This window comes from Carassius auratus, chromosome 5, assembly GCF_003368295.1.
Source record: "Carassius auratus strain Wakin chromosome 5, ASM336829v1, whole genome shotgun sequence".
Lineage (NCBI taxonomy): Eukaryota > Metazoa > Chordata > Actinopteri > Cypriniformes > Cyprinidae > Carassius > Carassius auratus.
In genome coordinates, this window is record NC_039247.1 from 4,057,741 (window position 1) to 4,076,311 (window position 18,571).

At 37.9% G+C, this 18,571-nt stretch overlaps 1 protein-coding gene across 1 annotated transcript in view; it reads right to left on the minus strand.

Annotated features, from left to right (window-relative positions):
- The window catches only part of znrf3 (zinc and ring finger 3), a 76,080-nt gene that overhangs the window by 15,761 nt on the left and 41,748 nt on the right, over positions 1 to 18,571 (minus strand). The window contains exon 2 of the mRNA XM_026244814.1: positions 16,599 to 16,721. Within this exon, the coding sequence (XP_026100599.1) occupies positions 16,599 to 16,721 (123 nt within the window). The remainder of the gene's footprint in view (positions 1 to 16,598; positions 16,722 to 18,571) is intronic.

Below are 18,571 nucleotides of genomic sequence, written 5' to 3' on the forward strand. Positions count from 1 at the left end.
CTGATGATTACATTATTTTAAATGAGTCCACCCCCCAAGATTATTGTTATAAACACGAGCCGCGTCTAAAAGGCAAAGGGGGAGGTGTTGCTTCAATTTATAATAACGTTTTCAGGATTTCTCAGAGGGCAGGCTTCAAGTATAACTCGTTTGAAGTAATGGTGCTTCATATAACATTATCCAGAGAAACCAATGTTAATGATAAATCCCCTGTTATGTTTGTACTGGCTACTGTATACAGGCCACCAGGGCACCATACAGACTTTATTAAAGAGTTTGGTGATTTTACATCCGAGTTAGTTCTGGCTGCAGATAAAGTCTTAATAGTTGGTGATTTTAATATCCATGTCGATAATGAAAAAGATGTATTGGGATCAGCATTTATAGACATTCTGAACTCTATTGGTGTTAGACAACACGTTTCAGGACCTACTCATTGTCGAAATCATACTCTAGATTTAATACTGTCACATGGAATTGATGTTGATAGTGTTGAAATTATTCAGCCAAGTGATGATATCTCAGATCATTATTTAGTTCTGTGTAAACTTCATATAGCCAAAATTGTAAATTCTACTTCTTGTTACAAGTATCGAAGAACCATCACTTCTACCACAAAAGACAGCTTTTTTAAGTTATCTTCCTGATGTATCCGAATTACTTAGCATATCCAAAACCTCAGAACAACTTGATGATGTAACAGAAACTATGGACTCTCTCTTTTCTAGCACTTTAAATACAGTTGCTCCTTTACGCTTAAGAAAGGTTAAGGAAAACAGTTTGACACCATGGTATAATGAGCATACTCGCACCCTAAAGAGAGCAGCCCGAAAAATGGAGCGCAGCTGGAGGAAAACAAAACTAGAGGTATTTCGTATTGCTTGGCGGGAAAGTAGCATATCCTACCGAAAAGCATTAAAAACTGCTAGATCTGATTACTTTTCTTCTCTTTTAGAAGAAAACAAACATAACCCCAGGTATTTATTCAATACAGTGGCTAAATTAACGAAAAATAAAGCCTCAACAAGTGTTGACATTTCCCAACACCACAGCAGTAATGACTTTATGAACTACTTTACTTCTAAAATCGATACTATTAGAGATAAAATTGCAACCATTCAGCCGTCAGCTACAGTTTCGCATCAGACAGTGCACTATAGACCCCCTGAGGAACAGTTCCACTCATTCTCTACTATAGGAGAGGAAGAATTGTATAAACTTGTTAAATCATCTAAACTTACAACATGTATGTTAGACCCTATACCATCTAAGCTCTTAAAAGAGGTGCTTCCAGAAGTCATAGGTCCTCTTCTGACTATTATTAATTCCTCATTGTTATTAGGACATGTCCCCAAAACCTTCAAACTGGCTGTTATTAAGCCTCTCATAAAAAAGCCACAACTTGACCCCAGAGAACTAGTTAATTATAGACCAATCTCGAATCTCCCTTTTCTGTCCAAGATACTAGAAAAGGTGGTATCCTCACAATTATATTCCTTCTTAGAGAAAAATGGTATATGTGAGGATTTCCAGTCAGGATTTAGACCGTATCATAGTACTGAAACTGCTCTCCTTAGAGTTACAAATGATCTGCTCTTATCATCTGATCGTGGGTGTATCTCTCTATTAGTTTTATTGGATCTTAGTGCTGCGTTTGACACAATTGACCACAACATTCTTTTGCATAGACTTGAACACTTTGTTGGCATCAGTGGAAGTGCATTAGCATGGTTTAAATCGTACTTATATGACCGCCATCAGTTCGTAGCAGTGAATGAAGATGTATCATATCGATCACAAGTGCAGTATGGAGTACCTCAAGGCTCAGTTCTAGGGCCGCTACTCTTCATGCTTTATATGTTACCCTTGTGAGATATCATCAGGAAACATGGTGTTAGCTTTCACTGTTATGCTGATGATACGCAGCTCTATATTTCCTCGCAGCCCGGTGAAACACACCAATTTGAAAAACTAATGGAATGCATAGTCGATATAAAAAATTGGATGACGAGTAATTTCTTACTGCTAAATTCAGAAAAAACAGAGGTGTTAATCATAGGGCCTAAAAACTCTACTTGTAATAACCTAGAACACTGTCTAAGACTTGATGGTTGCTCTGTCAATTCTTCGTCATCAGTTAGGAACCTAGGTGTGCTACTTGATCGCAATCTTTCCTTAGAAAGCCACGTTTCTAGCATTTGTAAAACTGCATTTTTCCATCTCAAAAATATATCTAAATTACGGCCTATGCTCTCAATGTCAAATGCAGAAATGTTAATCCATGCATTTATGACTTCAAGGTTAGACTACTGTAATGCTTTATTGGGTGGTTGTTCTGCACGCTTGGTAAACAAACTACAGCTAGTCCAAAATGCAGCAGCAAGAGTTCTTACTAGAACCAGGAAGTATGACCATATTAGCCCGGTCCTGTCCACACTGCACTGGCTCCCTATCAAACATCGTATAGATTTTAAAATATTGCTTATTACTTATAAAGCCCTGAATGGTTTAGCACCTCAGTATTTGAATGAGCTCCTTTTACATTATACTCCTCTACGTCCGCTACGTTCTCAAAACTCAGGCAATTTGATAATACCTACAATATCAAAATCAACTGCGGGCGGCAGATCCTTTTCCTATTTGGCGCCTAAACTCTGGAATAACCTACCTAACATTGTTCGGGAGGCAGACACACTCTTGCAGTTTAAATCTAGATTAAAGACCCATCTCTTTAACCTGGCATACACATAACATACTAATATGCTTTTAATATCCAAATCCGTTAAAGGATTTTTAGGCTGCATTAATTAGGTAAACTGGAACCGGAACACTTCACATAACACCGTACTTTCTACATCATTAGAAGAATGGCATCTACGCTAATATTTGTCTGTTTCTCTCTTGTTCCGAGGTCACCGTGGCCACCAGATCCAGTCTGTGTCCAGATCAGAGGGTCACTGCAGTCACCCGGATCCAGTACGTATCCAGACCAGATGGTGGATCAGCACCTAGAAAGGACCTCTACTGCCCTGAAAGACAGCGGAGACCAGGACAACTAGAGCCCCAGATACAGATCCCCTGTAAAGACCTTGTCTCAGAGGAGCACCAGGACAAGACCACAGGAAACAGATGATTCTTCTGCACAATCTGACTTTAATGCAGCCTGGAATTGAACTACTGGTTTCGTCTGGTCAGAGGAGAACTGGTCCCCCAACTGAGCCTGGTTTCTCCCAAGGTTTTTTTCTCCATTCTGTCACCGATGGAGTTTCGGTTCCTTGCCGCTGTCGCCTCTGGCTTGCTTAGTTGGGGTCACTTCATCTACAGCGATATCGTTGACTTGATTGCAAATTAAAACAGACACTATTTCAACTGAACAGAGATGACATCAATGAATTCAATGATGAACTGCCTTTAACTATCATTTTGCATTATTGAGACACTGTTTTCCAAATGAATGTTGTTCAGTGCTTTGGCGCAATGTATTTTGTTTAAAGCACTATATAAATAAAGGTGATATTGTTTTAAGTGTCTCCTACAATAGGTTTAAATGCATGCAACGGGAGTTTTAGCCACTGATCGATCTAACTGAATCATAAAAAAAATGGGTGTTAAACTAGTATGCATCCAGACCAATTAGAGTTTACTAAACCAATGTGTAAATATGTAACTGGCTATTGGTGAACCATTAAATATATTAAGAATTTTTATTAAAGACTATGAATACAATATATATTGTGTACCGGTATATATAATTATTTTTTAATAACACATAGATGTGTTGATCATTCACAATAAGACCAGGATTTTTTTGTCAAACAGGTCCGTTTTGATTTCATGACTTTAAAGAGGAGCTAACATCAAACTTACTACCACAAATATGTAGAGACTTACATTTACATTTACACTTACTGCTCTAAGATGATAAAACAAGAAATAGTAGCATTTGAAAAGCTGCTGCTTTGCGGTTTTGCCAGCAAAGCCTATATCCTTGTAGCTGTAAAGGGGAAATGTGAAGCTAATTGCATTTCTGAATGAATTTCTGAATCAACAATGTTGCATACACCATTCAGACGATTACTTTTAAATGGATGTGAAATGCTCTTGCTCAGTACAGTAGAGTATTCAGAGCTTTCAGCAAAGAAGTCATTATCAAGTAAGTGTGCTGTGGTTTCCCTGTCAGTAATGATAACTCTATCCAGACGAGTTTAGATTTAATAAGGGTACCGCAGCACGAGGCAAATAAACATACACACACAAGTTAGCTTTAATAAGGTTAACACTGCAGGGAGACACTCTGATGACACTGTCTCAAGACAATCAGACACAAAAGGCTGCCCGGGGTCACTGAGAGTTTAAAAATGTGGCGTCCCAAAGAGGTCAGCATCTATGCTATCTTTACAATCACCAGAACTACTCTAAAAATCAACAGCGATGCTTAAATATTAATGTTGGTTTGATAGATTGTTACACATACATACATACATATACATATATATACATACATACATATATATATATATATATATACACACACATTAAATGGTGAGGAATGATTAATCTAAAAAAAAAAAAAACATTTTAATAATAAAAAAATAAGTAGAGGCATTTACATGTGACCCTATTAATATTTTACTCTTTAAAAAAAAAAAAAAAAAAAAGTAATTGCAAAATAACAGTGTCATCAAGAACCTCAAAGTCTAATAATAATAAAAAAATAAAGAGGCATATGCAAATTTACACACAGACACACACACACACATATGCATATAGAACATTATGTTGTGTAACATTATATTTGGTATAATGAAATGTGTGTTTATGCGGTTTAAGGTTAAAAAAACATTTCCACACTGTACATTATTGTTGCTCCTCTACACCCGACTTTCTGAAACATTGATTTTTACAAAACTCATCGTTCTGAAAAGCAAGGTGTATGCTGATTAGCCAGCTATCCAGTGTATTATGATTGGCTGAATACCTCAAGCGTGTGACAGAAATGTTACGCCCCTCACCATACTGTAATGCTATGTCCCAGCACGACCAGACAAAACCAATAAAACCTATTACAAACAAGGTATTTGTTGCATCCAGTGAGAACATAATTACTGATTATAATGACTTATACTGTCTTTTTACGCGTTGCATTGCATATCGCGCTGCGTAAACATAAAACCATGTTGCGCTCAGAGAAATTACAAACAACAAGTGCTACTCTACACTGCTCAAAACTCACGTTTGAACCATCAGTGGCAAATTCTTTTAAAATAAAAAAGTACTTACAGGCTTAAAAGTACTTAAATCACTAAATTAGTCAAGCTGCGCTAAATTGACCAACCACTATTTACACAATACATTCCGTAAACTACCACGTGAATATTTACAACACACAGATACTACAGCGCACAAACACAAGTGTCTTACACCGCCCGCACGTCAACGCCTCATCAGCGTGCAACAATCTACAAGTGACAACAAAGTCTGATTAAGGTGGCGATCTTACCAGCTGTCTGTTCAGTCTTTTGAATTGGTACCAGATTGCGCACAGCTTCAGGACAGTTTGATTAAATTGCCACTTTCCTTTCTCGCGCTGTACTGGCATTGTTGGCGGTTCTAGCGGACACATAGAAAAGAAATGTGTGCGTCTTTTTCTACTCTAGTGCACACAGGTGGGTGATAATTAGTTCCACCTGATCGCTGACGAGAAGGGGCTTTTGCCACGACTGAGTCAGAAGCACCAGACTATCCTTGCGAAGTTGGAACTTCATAGAAACAGCCTTTGTGTGTAGACGGCTTTGTAGGCTACTCTCCCAGGATCAGGGAAAATTCCTCCATAAAATGCGCTGCACACATCTGAATATTTGGGTTGAACTGTTCTGGAACAGTGTTGTAAATACAACTTAACCACTGATTTCTAGTTGTGTCCTCTTCTGGAAGACCAAACAAAGTAGTTTCACTTTCACAACAAAACACACAGCGTTTTCACGACATGACAGTGGGGCAGCAACAACACTACAACGAGAATAAAAGTTACGCCTTCTTTCTTTGCATGAACATTTGGGAGGTGTTATGCAAATCTTCCCACATCGTGATGTAGACGTGGGAGCATGTTTAAACGAGCCATTTTAGGAGGGCGTGGACGAGTCTTAACTTTTAAAAAGAATATCTCTTAGGGTTTGGGACTTTAGTCTTCGCAACTTTAGGAATCGTATCTATGCACAAACAGCTTGTAACACCCCCCAAAAAAGGAAAACTTGAAATTGTATCATATGACCCCTTTAAAATAAGAATATACAAACAAATAAATGCAAGTAGGCATTACATTTTGCTCAATTATTCATTAAATGAAATATCTGATTGAAGAGCATCAGCCAGTGTGGAGTCGTCAGATCAGAGCTGCTCATGCACTGCGGTGAATGAGGACAGCTGAATGCGAATGACTTTAATTAAAGGAGCATGAGCTTTCTGCCTTCATACCTCTCTAATCTAACCTCCCCTTGAAGTGGCTCTGTGTGTGTGTGGGGTATATTTGAGCTAAGTTTCATGAGTGAGTATGTGTGCGTGTGTGTGTGTGTGAGTGTCTGAGTCTTTGTAATGGGATCTGCATTTGGCGAGCAGCATTTCTCCCCAGGCAAACAGAACAGCAGGTTTAGACTCGGCCTATACAAGACCACAACGGCTTTCCAGCACTTAGATTAACCCTTGCAGCGGGGGGATTTACCAGAAGACTTCAATGATTTTTAACAGGAGGGCAGCACTTTGATACAAGTACAAAAACCGGGGTGTCTTTCTTTCAATGAACGAAGGAATCTGATGGAAACTCCTTGCTTCCTCTCACACGTTCATTCTGTTTTTTTCCACCTCGGCCTCTCATTCATTCATCTTTCTCAAGGCTGTTCTGTATGAGAGAGCAGGAAAGAGGAGAAGAACTCTCCCTCTTGCTCTATTGTCCCTTCTGCTCCAGAGAGCTGTAATTCAACCAGCCAAAATTCCTCCCTGCGCTCACACGTCTCACACTTTAACAACCATATCTTTACCTGACACACAAGCCGGTGGCTTCGTGCACCTGAGGCTACCAGGTGTGTTAGCCAGTCCAGTTCTCAGTTTCCAACCCCCAGTTCGGCCCACAGGAAAGACAAATCGCACATGAGATCTGTTTAACATCTCAATTGTTTCTCCAAGATGGCAATGAGATTAAATAGAGTGCAAATGGAGACTTAAGGCTCCTGCAGAGATTCCCAGAGGCCCTGGTAATCTCACACGTCTCGTCTAGAGTTTCAGAAGAGACAAACCACGTTCAAATTTACAAAGATACAAAAGTCTGCAAGATTCTCCAAAACTATTTCTCATCCAAATCTTCCAAAACCAAATTATCTGAGTAATGCTGCCCACAATCATTTTTATAGCACTGTATTTTTATGATAGCAATTAGCTTCTTTTTTAATTCCCCTCAGGAATTTTAGGGGACACATCTGAAACAAAGGTATTAGGATAGTTCACCCAAATTGTGTTGTCATTTACTCACCTCCATGCCATTATGCCTTATTGCCTTTCTTTTTTCTGTGAAATAGAAGATTTTTTCGAAAAGGTTTTTTTTTATTATTTATTGGTCCATATAATGAAATTCGATATTTTGGACCCTCCTCTTTTGTATGAAATGTTTAAAAAATGTCTCAATCTTGGTCGAAGAAAGTAAGACATACAAGTTGGGAATGATCATTGAACTATTCACTGTAAGGTTCTTTGGAGGAGCCACAATGGTTTTGGTGGAACAGCCTTACAATGCATGGACCGAAATCTCTCAGGTTTCATTAAAAATATCTTCATTTGTTTTTCCAAGATAAACAGAAGATGATGAGTAAATGAAAATTACATTTTTTTGAGAAACTAACGAAAAAGTTTAATTCTTTATCAAATAACAAATTTAATTATTTATCTTCATAACCCATTTTACTTCCGTAAAAAAGTATTTCTGACACACAGCTGAGAAAAAAAAATAACTCAACTGGTAGAACAAGTCATTAGCAAACCAAGGTCAGGGGTTGAAAACAGTCAAAACACGCTGACAATGAATGCACAGAAGATAAAAACATCTGCCAAATGTATAATTAAGTTATTTTATCATGAAAACTTGTATTTTGAAACTAAGTTGAGTAAATTTTGATTTTAAGCCAACTTGAAAAGAAACAAAAAATGTCCTCAAGGCTGTTTTTTTTTTTTTTTATGTGAAACGAACAGTATATAGTGGCAGGCTCTTTGATAATTATGTTAGCATGTATGAGTTAGTTTATTCAATATTTCAATCAAATTGTGCCTAACAAGTTTGTGTAGTACAGAATAAATTTAAGCACTACTATCATTACCTTTGAGTTAGAGAACAAAAAATAAATTAAAAAAACGGTAATCGGTGTCCACAAAAGTTGAGCATTCTGAACTTATCGGGGTTTTATAGTGTGCATTTCCCTCTCAAGACTGTTTCTCCTCTCTCCCTCCCCTTTTCTCCCAATCCTTCGTTTTCCCTCACCCCCCTCCGTCAAGTCCTCAACTTCCTCTCAATTAGCAGGTGTGCTAACGCTTTCTTCTCCATTCTCTTTTTCTGTAGCCCTCCAAGTCACTCACAGCTGACCCCCTTTACACAAGCCCTCCTCACACGCACGTATGCACACACACACACACACACACACACACAGATACCTCCCCCCTCCGGAGTATAAAAGAGTCCTTAAACTCCAGGATAGAACTTAATCCATGAAAGGAAAAGTGGAAAAAAGAAAGCCCGCCAAGTGGCTCAGCCCATCCCAGCATGGCACAGCGTTCAAAGAGAAACACACACATTCTATTACCACATCTTGCAGACACAACATTACACGCTCTGTTCGCCGCACCACCCTAAAGTGACACGCAATGTGTATTCTGCTCGATTCGTTTTGGAAGGGCAGCCTGGAAAAATCCACAGGTGATTTGTGGAGTTCTTGATTTCCATTCTCTTGTAAACACTAAAACAAAATACTTCCTGGGGGAGCTCTTTGAACTGAGATACCGCCATGACATTTTCCCTGGCGGCTTATCCGTCTCCCTCTCTTGCACCCTCTCGTCCCCCTCAGCTCACTTTCCTCGAGCCCTTGTCTTAAGCTCCCTGGGTTTCTTTTCTTCTTTTTAAATAGATGGCCAGGACTGTGAAGTCTAATAATGGTCATTTTGCCTCCCATTGAAGGCTGGGTAATTCTGCCAGGCCTCGGTTCACTTTGAAACACATGACACAGGGAGCTTCCCAGTGGCCATGGCAACTCACTCAGTGGGTTCCAAAGCCATGATTTCATACTTGCGGAGGGACAGAAACCTCCCGGCCAATCGGAAGAAGCTCCGCCCACTGGGAGAGAACCTTTGACACCAAGCAAAGGAAAACCCAGTGAGATAATATCAGCAAGTTGAGGCATACACAAACATAAAAGAGGAACCCCAGAGCTAGGGCCCCATCGGCGCTCTGCGCTTCAAAAACGCTAACCGGCCCCCTCACCCCAACCATTCCTGCTACTTCTGGATGGTATGCGTGTCAAAAAATGTCATTCAAACCCAATGTGTCATGATCAAAAGCTCTTAAGATCTGATATTTCTACCAGTGTTGTTTTTGTTAACTAAAAATCATTTTCATGAATTCAACTAAAACGGAACTTGAACTAAAATAAACCACAGGCCAAATAATAAATGGAAAAACTTAAACCGAAATAGGAAATACACTAATAGTACTAAAAGTTATATAAAAATAAATAGAAACTACAGAAATAAATAATCAAAAATAACTAAAAACTAATAAATAAAAAACAGAAGTACATATCAAAACTACTGAAACTGAAAATAATGAAAGCTAATTCAAAATATGAATAAATCCTATAATAGTATATAAATAATACTAAAATAACACTTTAAAATCTTCTTAATATTCTTTTGATTAACAAAAAAGTTTAAAAAGTACTAAATACATTTTCATTGTAAAAAAAAATAGTTTTTACATATTTAATTTACATAGTAAAAAAAAAAAAAAAAAAACTTTTGACCAAACAATTAAAAATACATAAAATATGAATCATGTTTGCATGTATGAATCACCTTTTACGAGTGTCGCGATCTTTTCGTGTGATGGAAAAGGCTGATGCTTCGCATAAAATAAATTATTTTATTCATAAAGATACAGAATACAAATACTTTGGATGTTAAAATATTTCCTCAGAGCTGATTACCGTTTGTTTTGGGCAGGTTATAAAAGCAATGGCAGTATATTTCGGCTATGAGTGAAACGCAGGCGTGAGAAGTTCCCCGCCGTACACAACTTCAGCTCGGGCATGAGAACCAGCGCGGCACGGCGCAATTATAGAATAACAGAGACTGGTTAATAACACAAATTACTTCTGTTTAACATTTCATTTTTACATTTGATGTTTGTTAAATTAGTTTAAATATGGGCAATATGTATAGCCTATTAAAATTTATATTAACAACGCTGTAAATGATAAATAAAGGAAAATAAAGGAAGTTATCAGACAAACCAGTGGTTGTGTGGATTATTTTAGAAAAGTTTAGAGTATTTAAATTAATCTGTAAACATTATTTAAAGGGACACTGAGTAGGAATTACTCCCATCTAGTGGTGAAATTGTATTTTGCATTCAAACTAATTTTGCTCTCCAGCGCCTCGCTTTTTCAAATGCGCGTTGCATCTACGGTAGGCGATATGTACCAAAAAGCTTTGACAGGATGTCTTCTAATAGCACTTCGTCGAGTTTTCCTTCAGGTGAACAGGTGTGTTATTTCAAACAAACTGCAACATGACAACTAACAAACGAATGTTACAGTATGAATTACTGACTGTGGAAAACATGAAATATTGTAATTAGTAGTTATGTCTAATTTATTCGTTATATTTTCTGAATTATATGCATTTTTAGATATAAAAAAAATATTATAATATAGATTGTAACACTGACTTACCTGTTGAGAAGAAAACTGGCCACTTCAGCGTCTCTTTTGAAATCTTTATCCAGCATTAGCTCTTTCCACCTAGAAAAAGCTTCCCCGACATTAACTCTTGTTTTCTGTAATCTACGGTCACGTTTCCTTTTACGTTCTATTTTTTACTGTTTTGGCGACTATGTTTTCTTCTCCTGTGGCGCGGCATATGTATGGTCCATAATAAGAATGCAATCCAGACTTTTAAACTTGCCGGTGCAGTTTCAAGCGCCTCTCACTGCTCTGCACCTGCGTTTCTGGCTCTGACCGAAAAAATGGCTTAGTACTTTTTGTCCCTCTCTGCTATTATAGTTTTGCAAGATGGCGGAACTACATGGAAGCCTCCGTCGACCTACCCGTCCCATTTATATAAAGATAATAAATTCTTCATTTACAAGGATTAGTTTAAACATTGGCATAGGTATTTGTACACCATTGAGGGCATATTTATGAATAAAAATATTGATTTTAGATAATAAAATACCTAAAAAGTTACTTATTGTCCCTTTAATGTATGAAGTAAAAAATAAGCTAGTAATATAGTAAAAATGAATAAACCATAGCTGGGTTAAATTAACCCCTTATGCTGGGTTAAATAAACAACCCAATTTGCTGGGTAAAATTAACACAAAATGGGTTTAGTCCTAGATTTACCCAGCCCTTGGGTTAAGAACAACCCAAATTGGGTAGTTTTTTAACCCAGTGTTTTTTTTTAGAGTGTAAGAAACAAAACAGACTGAAAGTTTGAGCTTCAAAATCAAAACATTTCTGCATCCAAATCTGCGCTACCATGTAGCTTCATCTCTCTCTAGTTTTTAATCAAGGTGACTCAAGCGCTCTGCAGTCAAGAAGCAGGTGGGTGGAGGTGCTGTAAGCCGCCTCCGGCCTGCATTAGGATTTAGCGTCCTTTCTAGGTAATGTTCCAGCTCATCAAAGAAGAGCTCATCAAACGGTGATGTATGAGGAAAACGCACATACTGTACGTGTGGACACCTAGAAGCTATTCAAACGCTTTCTCTTAGATGCTTTCACATTTCTTAAGGGAATTAAAGGCAAAGGTGCAACAAATACAGCAACTGTTTAAAGATAAACATTTAAAGGAGTAGTTCTCAAAAATGAAAAATCCTGTCATCATTTACTCACCCTCATGTCTTTCAAAAACCCGTCTGACTTTCTCGCTTCAGTGGAACACAAAAGGAGCGGTTTATAGCAAAATGGTGAATATGGCTGTCAGGCAAGATCTTCAAGGCAATATGACTTACATTTCAGTTTCAGTTTTTGATCACTATATAACGTAATAAATACTTTTATTTGGCAAGGATGCAAGTTTCCACGGTTTCCACAAAAATATTAAGCAGCACAACTGTTTTCAATATTGATACAAATAAGAAATGTTTTTGAGCACCACATCAAATAAAAAAAGGCACTTTTTTTTATTCATATGCTAAAGTAACTTCAAAACAATTCAGGTCTAACACTTTTGTAAAGCACTGTATACTTATTATACCACCTGTCATAATAAAAAGAAAAATATTTATATTATATTATTATTATTATTTTTTTTTTCATTTATTTGGAAAATAACAAACTAAGACAACTAAATAGTCTTTATTCACACATAATAAACAGAAAAAAAAAATCTTGCTTGCATTCTTTTTATGTTTCACAGTCTCTGTTGTTATTGACTGTAATTGGGCATCTGAATAAAAAAAATATAATAAAAGAGCTTTATCATTTTTCTGCCTTTCTTGTAAAACAGCTAAATCATGGATAACAACAACTAGATTCTAGCATTAGAAACACTTTACTGGTGTATTAACCATTACAAAAACATAAAAAAATATTTTGGTAATCCCTAATACTGTTAGTTTAGGCCAGCTGTGGCACAAACTTTACACTGGGTGGTGGTGACCTAATACATTTGTTAAGCACTGCATGTGTGTGTGTACGTTTTTTATAAGAATAGCCACTTCCACTTGTTTATAACTAAGTGAAAGAACCTGGACGAGAAAATTCGATAATATTTGGACTTCTTGTTTCACGCATACAGCCATGTGGACTGATGCAATGGGAACGGGAAGACTCGGAATGTGGTCGGGAGATGAAAGGACAGAACCCCTCAGCCGGTTTTGCATGTGTCAGAGCTCAGCACTGTTTGGAAAAAAGGATATCATGCTGGCAAAGAGACAATAAAGAGAGAGAGAGAGAGAGAGAGAGAGAGAGAGAGAGAGAGAGAGAGAGAGAGAGAGAGAGAAAAGAGAGAGACCAACAAACAGATCAAGATGGCCCTTGAAAGAGGAGGGACCTGCTGGGAATTAATGAAGTACATTCAACACAATAGAAACAACAAAATCTGTGTACGATACAAGTAAGAGACAAGTTTCACTGCAATTCTTCATCTAAAGATTAAAAGTTCTAAGAATAAAAACTTTTTTTTTAAAATGACACCATTAAACATAAGAATGCCATACATTTCTCTAATGTAAAAAAAAAAAAAAACACAAAAAAAACAAAACCTTGTAAGCGAAACCAGAGCGTGCATTCACACACAACCCGCAAAGGTCCCGTTATGACACGTGACATCAGAATGTGACGTATAATGTACGAGTCGAAAACGCAAGGCACGTTAAGGTGCCTTTGAACTGGCGAACGATCTCAGCTTCAGCGCAGATAGTGAGGAACTACCTGATCTCTGCTTCATTACAGTTTGCACTTATTTTTTAATCGCAAATGTTAATCTGCCTTCAAAACATCTAGTAAAAACGCTGCACGATAAAGTGTGCCATCACTATGACCTGCCATTAGATCTGGCTTTTGTTCACACAGAGCTTGTACCGGGACTGAACCTAGGTCCCCGACCCGGAATCAATCCTGGGACATGTTTGCGTTCACACAGAAGGCAATCTGGCAATTTTCTGGGTCCAACGTGCAGTGTGAAAGGGGCTTTTAAGGATCATGGGTTCCTTCATGACACCACATCTCTGCAATTCAAAACAGGCTTCTTACTGGCTCCTGAGGAAATCAGTGCACAAGGCATTGGACATCAGGTCAGGCAGATACCTGAATGATCCATAAACACTTTAAACTAGTTTCCTGAAAATTTACAATATAAAGATCCACAATTTGATGAGACTAGTATAGGTGAGAAAGAATGGTGCAACAGAACAAAAGAATAAGCAGGAATGAGAGAGGAAGCAGGAGAGGTGGGAGGTGAGTGGAGCGATGGCTCTCTGCGGACAGAGACAGGAAACAGAGGAAGAAACTGTGTACATATACATGTCAGCGGGGCAGCTCCATCATGACCTTACACAAATCGGAGAAGCCTACATGACCTTTTCTCAAATATACACACAGGGCAGCGTGTGACGAACCAAAGACGCTTATATCTTTAAAGCCAAGACAAACCAATCACGCGGCCTACTTCACGTTGCCCATCATTCTAGGTAAGGATTTCTTTTTTGCATCAAGTTGGTTTGAAATTACTGTTATTGAGGATTTCAAACCAGCATACACGTACTTAGAAGGATAGTCCAACAAAAAATTATGGTGAGTAATGGCAGAATTTTCCATCTCCATATATATCAAATAAAAATAAATACCAAATGAAATGCTCTGTTAAAAGTTCAGGAGCATCTGCATCACATACTATACTGTGGCAAGAATTGTATTTTTAATACAGTGTTAGGGTGCTTTCACACTTAGTTCGACTGCTCCCCCCTCCCCCTGCCCCCGCTGGACTGCGTTCATATGATTTTATTTGGGTCTGAACCATGGATTGCTTGCATCATTAAGCCAGCACCTGTTTACCACGTCGCTTCGTAACGACGGCGCAGGAGAAGGCCGCACATGCATAACATTAATCTCTGCACTTTTACGTATTTACGTTTTTGAACCGTTCGTTTTGTTTACAAAGCTTTGGTACATAACGACACTCGCGTCTGTCGTACGAATGCACTGCAACTACTCTAAAGAACGCTGAAGGAGAACAGAAATTAGATATACAGCGCGTCAGTCATGCTTGTCAGGAAAGTGAGTAAAACACACACACAAACAAACATTTTCATCAAATAATACGTCATTAATAGCAATTCACTTCTGAATGAGATCACTCCTTTCAACCAAAGACTAATTAGATTACTAGGGAGACAGAAACATCTAAAAAGAATGCTTTTTCCAAGTTTTTTCTTATTATTAACATTGAAAACAATTGTGCTGCTTAAAATGTTTCTAGAAACCCTGATACATTTTCTTTTATAAAAAGAAAGTTTAATATAGAAATCATTAAAAACACTGGAAATGACTTTTCTGTCACGTTTGATCATTTTAATCCATTCTTGCTTAATAAAATGATTTTCTATCGTTCAAAAAAAATAAATAATAATAAATCTAGCTGACCCCAAACTTATGAACAACAGTGCATGTTTGAACAACAGCAGAAAGATAAAAGAGACAGTGAAAGGAAAAGAAGAACAAAACTAAGGGCAGGGGTGGCACAGCAGGGACAGACTGGCACAAGCAGGTCAAAGGAACACTGGCGAGACTGGACAGACACTGATGCCGGGGCTAGAACGAGAACCCCAGCTGAGCGCGGGCCTATATCAGAGGCCCGATTATGACAGTCAACTCTCTAATTATAGCACTGGCACAAAAGAAGGGGAGGATGTTTTTCTAACCCATTATTATGAAAGTAAAAGAGATGGAGTGAGTTTACCCCCCAGTTCACCTAAAGTGAACTTTCCGGAAATCATATAAGTTCATATTCAGAGTTAGTTTTTTTGGTTTTATGATAACCTGAAACCTTAACTGATGCAGTTTTGTGTCACCGATAAAGAACTGTTCACACACTTTGATTATGCTCCTTTGCAAATGTTGTCTAATAAAAAGAGCAAGGAAATGAGTATACTGACATCCACTTGAACTAAATCTCTTATAACAGCAAAATCATTGCATTGCACCAAATTGAATATTATTTCAGAACATATGAATGAATACGGAGAGCATGTTATGTGTAACGTTAAAACCATTTCAGCATTAGACATGAGAAAATATTTCACCGTTTTAGACCAAGAGCGTCCTGCTGAGTATAAATGTGTGGAAATTCTCAAATTTCCCCATGAAAAGGTCAAACATGCAAACAGATACTGGTGTCTTGAGACAGCAGAAAGCTCAGCCAATTAGGAAACGCTTCATCTGCGTCTGGATTTGTCTGAAAAGCACACATGGTAGCCAACACCACACTGAAAGTATTTTACCATGTGACATTCACAGCATGTCCACAAATCAGATGACACTATTTGGAAAGTACTGTATGGCAGTCTTGAACAACAAAACCATTCAGCAGGTCTTGCAAAACTGTATGAATCAAAGTGGAATTATTACGGTCTGGTTTTGCCAAAACTGCCTTTGACCAGCAGGACAACATGAAATAATTGGCACAAATAATGATACAAAGACACTATTTGCAGCATATATAAGAAAATGTCACTCCAAAAACACTGTTTTTTAATACAATAGTTTGTGCCTAAAAGTCACTGGCATTTATGAACAGAACTTTGAACTAATCTACTACAGTAAGTAAACATTGAGAGGCATCCTTACCTTGCCCAGTACTGTAAGACAGCTGGGGTCCAACTCGGGCTGCTCCAGTTTGACCACTCCAACCCAGCCATATTCGTACAAGTCCTCTTCATCATTATTGTTACACAGGCCCAAAGGGTGCATCTGCAAGATTGAAGAAAATCTCTTTTAATGTCTCATTCCAAATTCAATCCAAAAGATCATTTGAGCAACATACTCTTTCATCTCCAAAAAACTGAATAGAAATTGTAACAAAAGACTAACTGCAAGACAAAGAGAGTTTTAGGACAGATTAATGCATTGTTTTTTTGTTGTTGTTTTTTTTATAAAGAGTTTAATATTGCAATATTCCATGCAAAGGTGCACCTTTAAATGATAAGCATAAACCTGACCTCATGGTATTGCACCATAACTCTACTTTCTTAATAAACTGCCCTACACTAATGTCCCACGCCACACCCACAAACCAGCAAAGGTGTGGAAACTCTAAAAGGTCTCAGCGGCGCAGACATGATAATTACCATCATTAGGTGTGCACCAAACCATCAGAATATCAGACAGACTCTCTCCACTTGGCTGAAATCCCATCTTTTAGTTGTTCTAAGTGTGAAATCTAGCTCTTTTGATGTGTTGACAACACAGACATTTATCAATGAAACATTTCCAGGAGATAAAACCCTCCTAAAATGACAAAAAAAAAAAAAAACTAGGTTAAAGATTATTTAGGAATTACATAACCACAAAATGAGGCCGTGAATTGTTTAAGGATGGCTGTTTATTTCTTTATTAGTGCTATTACCTTCAGTAGACAATCATTTCACGGACATGTTGCTAGACTTTATATTAAATGAATGATAGCACTGCTGGCCTTTTGGAGAATTTCGAACATTAAATATCAATCTGAAAAAATACATTTTGATTCAATAACCTCCTTCATGAGATGATATTGGTATCGTCCTGAGGCATGCATTCATAAAACAGACAGTAAATCTGATTAAAATACCATGACAACTGGTTCAACCTTAGCTACCTGTTCCCCATCCATAGCTGAGAGCTTCTGGGCAAAAATGTTAAGAAGTGTGGCTCCAGATAAACAAATTGTTTATCTGGAGCCACAGATTTAACTGTGTAAAAGTGGCCTTTCAGAAGTCAAAGATGGAAAACAAATGTGGCACACCATTCCTGGACATGGCTTGCACTCTGCAAACACGTTAACTGACATCTTCCCTAATTTACCCAAGTAGTTTACCCTACTTTTCTGAAAAGCACTGACATTTGCTTCCCAACTTATGCTTTTTTGTGTAATGTTGATGAGGTTGGCTAATTTGCATCAGTTTAAAAAGATTATGTAAGAAAATTTAAAAAGAAATACCAAAAAAATGGAGAATTCAGCAACACCTGTAACCATTTTCAATTTGTACTTTAAACACACACCAACAATCATGTTTCCCGCAGTTCGCCCCAACAAATTTCCCCAGTAGGCCCCCACGACTGGCTGAAAGCCCAGTTGCACACTTTTCTCCAGCCCTGGGTCCCCAATTTCTGCGCCCAGCCATCTCTTCTTTAACCACCAAAACAGGTGCCCCTTGTTTAGCTCCGCCACCCTCAGCGCCACTCTTCTATCCTTCTCTTGTATAGCCGTTCAAATGTGTATTTCCTTTCATGAGCAATACTCTCAATGAAATCACTGGGGCAATCATTTGATTCGACAGGCGGTTGAACTCCTCATACCCAGTTCCACCTTAAGCATCAGCAGAATAAAAAAAGGTCAGATTGGTGCGGTACATAAAGTGCTGCAATGCTGTAAGTGATTCACAATGGAGCTAGCCATGCAAGTTATCTCCATACATGGAATATGGACAGCTGCCAATGCAATGCTTTTCACCCCATTTATTTGTTTGTCTTTCGCTTGCACTAAGTGATAATAAATATAAAATTATGTTACGAGCGAAGAAAAGCATGTCCTTCTTAATAAACGGTAACACTAACCCTTT